General features: G+C 54.6%; 1 protein-coding gene across 2 annotated transcripts; it reads left to right on the forward strand.

The window, feature by feature from the left end:
- Positions 1-207: 207 nt before the first annotated feature.
- LOC134565166 (serine/arginine repetitive matrix protein 2-like) lies at positions 208-5,641 on the forward strand. Of its 2 annotated transcripts, XM_063424624.1 has the most exons (2): positions 208-3,387; positions 4,228-5,639. In XM_063424624.1, the coding sequence occupies exons 1-2, from the start codon at positions 1,442-1,444 to the stop codon at positions 5,108-5,110; spliced, it is 2,829 nt and encodes a 942-aa protein (XP_063280694.1). In that variant the 5' UTR covers positions 208-1,441; the 3' UTR covers positions 5,111-5,639. The 2 variants fall into 2 exon arrangements, with proteins under 2 accessions (XP_063280694.1, XP_063280693.1); XM_063424623.1 differs by having other exon boundaries at positions 208-5,641.
- Positions 5,642-6,114: the final 473 nt, after the last annotated feature.

Below are 6,114 nucleotides of genomic sequence, written 5' to 3' on the forward strand. Positions count from 1 at the left end.
TGGTCATCTATAACAATCTTCATCTCAAAAACTAAAAATCCCCTTTTCCTTAGGAGCAAAGAGCTTCATATCACTTTTAACTAAATCTTTACATCTCCCCCAACAGCATTCATATGTTACAGCAAAAATAGTCCATTATCCTTAGTTTACTAGAGACGTCCAGCCAGTTTAGGCAACTCCTTCTCCTTTGTTCCAAAGTCTTCTCACTCACACTTCACTGACTTCAGGGTCATGCTATGTCTCTTTATAGTTCCATCATGTTATCTGTCCTCACTTTCGGGAAGGGCCAATGCTCTGGGAGTTCCATTTGCTGGCAGGAGAGTTAAAACTTGCCCAGGCCTGTGGCGGTCATGTGGTCTCAGCTGAGCAGCAGCTGCAAAGATCTCAAAGACATGCCAGCAGAGGAGGCTGGTGGATGCTTTCTTTTCCACCCCTCGATCTGAGATAGCTCAGCTCAGGGATGCCATCAGAGTTTTCCAGCTCCCCTTCCTCGGTGCCGGCTGCTACCGGGCCCGGCCATGGCCAGGCTCCCTCTGCCGCGGCCTCCAGCAGGTGGTCAGCCCTGACGAGCCGGAGCCTTCCGTCTCCCCCGCCGGCAGCCGGGGAGAAAAGGGGCTCAGCCGGCTGGGCCGCTTCCCACAGCAGCGGCTCCCAGAGACTTGGCCGGGCCCAGCCCAGCCACCCAAGGCAGAGCGGGCCTAAGCTGGGCCCCACTGCTGCCCGTGATGTTACCTGGTGCCTCACCGGGAGGAGAGAGAGGGAGGGCTTGCCCAAAGCCTCAGTTTTATATGGGTATTACCAAAAGTTGCATTCTGTTTTCTCAGTGGTCAAACTACATACCAATAGTCAAGAACTGGCCCTTGATAGGTTGTTGTCTTTTCTAAAGAAATCTAAGGTCCTAACAGGGCAATAGTCCATATTCTTCTTTAACTAAAACCCAAACTGTGTTAACCCATAACATTAGCTCATACCTTTGGGATCCTGTGTGGGTGATAGCTAGGGACAGGCGCTCGGAAGATCACGTGATGTCACGGGAAGATAAGGACCCTCCCCCCGTCCCTTCGGTGGTGGCCCCTCCTAGCCCCATTAGCTTCCCACCAACCACTGACCTTTAGATCCTTTGCCCTCCCACTGACATAGTAGAAGACCCTTTAGACTATTTAACCCCATGTGTAATACAATAAACCGCCATTTGCCGTCCACCACATTGGTGTCAGCGTGTTAGTGGCCCGAGTAGCTCGAGGACGTCGAGCTGCCGTGCTGACTCTTTGAAACCAGGTCGCCATTGCCTCATATCGAAGGCAACATTCTGGTGCCGAAAGCCCGGGAACAAGAAAAACGCTCGGGAGTCGGGATTTTTCGCCTGGACAGGAGCAGCGGCCGGGGCAGGCCAAAGGAACTGACCCTCGGCGGGGGAGACGTCCCCGGACCAGCGAGACTCATGGAGGCAATCGCGAAGGTCGTAAGTGTAATTCACAGACAGTGGGAGATTGAGTGCAAGCCCAGAGATTTACAACTTGCTTTGGCAAGATTACTGGAGCTTGGGGTGATAGAGCGCCCAGTAGAAATCCTCCATTCGGAGGTATGGGGGAGGTGTACACTCGCGCTGGCCGAAGATACGGAATCCACAGGGAGCGGGAAACACCTTAAAGCATGGGGGAGGGTCAAGCAAAGTTTACGGAAAGCGCTGGAAGAACAAGAGACCTGGAGTGCCGCCCGTGTGTGTTTGCTGGCCACTCCTAAGCTGGGAGTGGGGGCCACCACGCAAACGGCGTTTGAAAATGATTTATCCGAGTGCGAGAAGCCGCGGGAGCCAAGCACGCTTCCCCCCTCCCGGAGCCCGAGCCCAAAGTCCCCGGTGCCCTCAGGGAACCCCCCGACCCCCACCCCGAGCCCGTCGGCTTCCCCCCCGCCCGCGGAGCCTTCCCGGGCATCCGGAGGTCCCTCCTCAGTCCCCTTGCCGTCGATCGGTGGTTCGGTACCCGAGGCGCGGCAGCGCGGGCGATTTTTCTGGCAAGGACTGGCCGAAGAGGCCAGAGACGCCGAGCACGTGGCTCAGGAGAGCACGCGGCCGGCACCGCCACCGTACGGGTTTGAAAATGGCGCCGGCGGCAGCGGGGAGGGGCGGGGTCTGAACGTTTGTGGTGGGGAGAGCCCGGAGCCGTGGGTGTGCGCCAGTGCGCATGCGCAGGGGAAAGCCGGGGAAGAGGGAGAGAAGTGCGTGCTCGGACAGGAGCCGCGGGCTTCTGCTGGCGCGTGCGCGCAGCAGGAGGGGAGGGGGTGCATGTTCGGAGCGGCGCCGCGAGTCCCCGCAGGCGCGTGCGCGCCGGGAAGCGGCGGGGAAAGCGCGCCCGGCCCGGCGCCGTGGGCTTCCGCGGGCGCGTGCGCGCCGGGAGGCGGTGGGGAAGGCGCGTTCGGGGAGGCGCCGCCGTTCCCCGCGGACGTGCACACGCGGGAAAGCCGCGGAGAGCGCCCGCGTAGTTCGGAGCCGTGGTTTTCCGCGGACCCGCATGCACGGGACAGCGGCGAGGAGCGCGTGCGCGCCTCGGGGCCGCGGTTTCCCGCAGGCACGCACGTGCGGGAGGGGCGCGAGGAGCACGTGTCCCGTCGGGAGCTGCGCTCAGCACTGCCAGCATTTAGGGGAGAGACCTCGCCCCGCAAGAGGCAGGGCAAGCCCAGGGGGCGAGAGCAGAGCCACCCCCGAGAGGGGGGGCGAGAGCGGAGCCACCCCCGAGAGGGGGGGCGGGAGCGGAGCCACCCCCGAGAGGGGGGGCGGGAGCGGAGCCACCCCCGAGAGGGGGGGCGGGAGTGGAGCCACCCCCGAGAGGGGGGGCGGGAGTGGAGCCACCCCCGAGAGGAGGGGCGAGGCCGGAGCCGCACTGAACGACACTCAAACCCAGAAGTGAGCTGGCAGTGTGTCTCTGACTCCTTATCAGACAGTACCGGCGGCAGCAGCTCCGGAGAGCAGACAGAGAGTGATTGGGATTCAGAAACAAAGAGAGCAGAACCAACACGATTTAAAATGAAACCTAATAAAGCTTTCAGCCACTCCAAAAAGAGTTTACAACATGAGCCAGCCCAGGTCACTGACTGGGGAAAAATAAAAATAGCCTGTGCTGAGTGGACACCGGCTTCCACAGTGAAAGCATTCCCAGTAAGGGTTGCTAGAATAGAGGACAACCAACAAAAAATATACACGCCAGTAAATCCCAAAGACATACAAACAATTGTAAAAGCGATTCCAGAGAAAAGGAACGAACCGAGAGCACCCAAGTGTCCCACGCCGGTGAGACCCAGGCAACAACGATGCTTTTGTATGATTTTGCTATTGGGGCTGGTTGCCAGAATGCAAGCCAGCCCAGACTATTATCCTCATCAACCATTCAGGTGGGTCATGAAACACCTTTCAAATGACAAGGTGCTCAAAGAAATCACCACACCGGGCACCCCATCCTTTGTGTTTCACATCACTGATCTGTTCCCGGGGCGACCAAAGATAGACCGCCACGCCCCACACCTCATGCACATGTACATGGCCTACTGGTGCCCAGCCTCTAACCCAGGGAAAAGGTACTGCAACTACCCGGGGTGGGGCCACTGTGGTTACTGGGGCTGTGAAACCATTGTTACAGATGCCAGACCATCAGGATATGGGTGGGACCCACAGGAACCCGATAAATTCTTACAGTTCTCCTGGGCACCCACCGGCTGTAACAAACCCTTCTTCAGGTCAGGGTTCTATCGAAACTATTATCAGGACCCTACACGCCGGACATGCACTGATTATAACATGACTGTTTTACAACCAGATCACCCTAGCTGGGCCACAGGCAGGACGTGGACAGTAGTCCTCCAGTCACCAAAAGAATGGGTGAATGTACAGATTATCAGGCTCCAGCCGCCAGTGCCCCGAGCGGTCGGACCCAAAGAAATTATTAGAGACTCACAAAAAGGGAAAAGCACAATCCACCCCAAATCTTTGCCCACAAAGGTCACCAATACCCCGACCAGCTATGCAGATGCCTTTCAGATAGACCACTTAGCCGTGTCTGACCCGAATCCCATTTTCCGCATGCTAGAAGCTACCTTTTCATCTCTGAATGAATCCAACCCAAACCTAACCAATCCATGCTGGCTCTGTTACGATGTTAAACCTCCTTTCTATGAAGGAGTTGCTCTAAACATCCCATTCAGTTATTCCACAGCAGATGTCCCCCACCAGTGCAGGTGGGACACTCCCCGCAGAGGAATCACCTTGAGTCAAGTCACGGGTCAGGGAAAATGCTTTGGCAGTGCAACTTTAGCCAAGCAGAAGGGAAATGTTTGCACCGAAGTTGTCAAACCTGACAAGAAGATCAATAAGTGGGTGATCCCAGCTGCATCCGGAATGTGGGTTTGTCAACGGTCTGGGGTGAGTCCTTGTGTGTCCCTGGCCAAATTCAATGACTCTGATGATTTTTGTATCCAAGTTCTGATTGTTCCTAGGGTCTTGTACCGCTCAGACGAGGAGGTGTGTCAACTTTCCGAGGAACCGGGCCGGCTCCACAAGCGAGAGATAATAACAGGGGTAACCATCGCGATGCTGCTCGGCCTGGGAGCAGCCGGTACAGCCACAGGTGTCTCAGCCCTCGTGACCCAACACCAAGGACTTTCTCAATTACAAGTGACTATCGACGAGGACTTGCAGAGGATCGAGAAATCCATCTCCTTCCTGGAGAAATCGGTTTCCTCACTTTCAGAAGTCGTCCTGCAGAACAGGCGGGGACTGGACCTCCTGTTCATGCAACAAGGAGGCTTGTGTGCCGCCTTGAAAGAAGAATGCTGTTTTTATGCTGATCATACAGGAGTCGTTAGAGACTCCATGGCAGAGCTCCGAGATAGACTGGCTCAGAAAAAGAAAGACAGGGAAGCCCAACAGGGCTGGTTCGAGTCCTGGTTCAATCAATCGCCATGGCTCACCACCCTAATTTCCACATTGATAGGTCCATTGGCAATGTTACTCTTAGCTCTCGCCATTGGACCATGCCTGTTAAACAAGCTGGTCACATTTATTCAAACACGCCTAGAACGGGCCAACATTCTATTTGTAGGACAGCAACAATTGTTGTAAACCAAACTGTGAACACTGCCAGTTGCAAAGTTCTGCCTAGTCAGCCTCACAGAATTTACTCAAGTTTTCCAAACCCCTTCTTTTTTTTTTTATCAAGTTACTACCTTGTACCCCTTTTCTCCAATGCCTCTAACTACCTCATTTTTTTTTTTTGTGAAAAGGGGGGGGGAGATGTGTGGGTGATAGCTAGGGACAGGCGCTCGGAAGATCACGTGATGTCACGGGAAGATAAGGACCCTCCCCCCGTCCCTTCGGTGGTGGCCCCTCCTAGCCCCATTAGCTTCCCACCAACCACTGACCTTTAGATCCTTTGCCCTCCCACTGACATAGTAGAAGACCCTTTAGACTATTTAACCCCATGTGTAATACAATAAACCGCCATTTGCCGTCCACCACATTGGTGTCAGCGTGTTAGTGGCCCGAGTAGCTCGAGGACGTCGAGCTGCCGTGCTGACTCTTTGAAACCAGGTCGCCATTGCCTCATATCGAAGGCAACAGGATCCTAGATCAAAATTACTGCAAATAAGGCAGTTTCATTTTTCTGAGCATGTTTATGTGATTGCATCATTTGCAAAGAATTGTAAAAAGTAAACAGAGAGAGATGTGAGCTGCAGCTGACTCTGAGGGAGAGAAATATTAATGAACTTGGTGTTATGGTCTGTGAGCACCACAGGAGAAAGGCAGCCAGGTTCAGGTGAAGGAGGCAGCTTAGAGGAAAGCTTCTTTCACCAAAATGCAAGTCTTGTTAGAAAGCTGGCACTGGGGGGAATGTTAGAAACAGTCTGAAGATGGGAAATGTGTCCTGCAGTCATCAGCGTAAGAGGATCCAATAAAGGTTTGTGAATCTGAATACATTATGTAATCATTTCTGGGCTGCTGCACAAACTACTTGCTGTGCCTGAGCAAATTGAATTTTAAGGAGCTGGGATCTGGAGTCAGAATAAATAGAGGACTGAATGTTACTTGGGAAGAGAGGGCAGAAACACTGCCGTGCAGGCAGATGG

The sequence above is a fragment of the Prinia subflava genome (genome assembly GCF_021018805.1).
Source record: "Prinia subflava isolate CZ2003 ecotype Zambia chromosome W unlocalized genomic scaffold, Cam_Psub_1.2 scaffold_37_NEW, whole genome shotgun sequence".
Lineage (NCBI taxonomy): Eukaryota > Metazoa > Chordata > Aves > Passeriformes > Cisticolidae > Prinia > Prinia subflava.

Bases quoted from the DNA above. Each gene is read 5' to 3' on its own strand.
- LOC134565166 (XM_063424623.1), top strand. From the start codon at position 1,442: ATGGAGGCAATCGCGAAGGTCGTAAGTGTAATTCACAGACAGTGGGAG.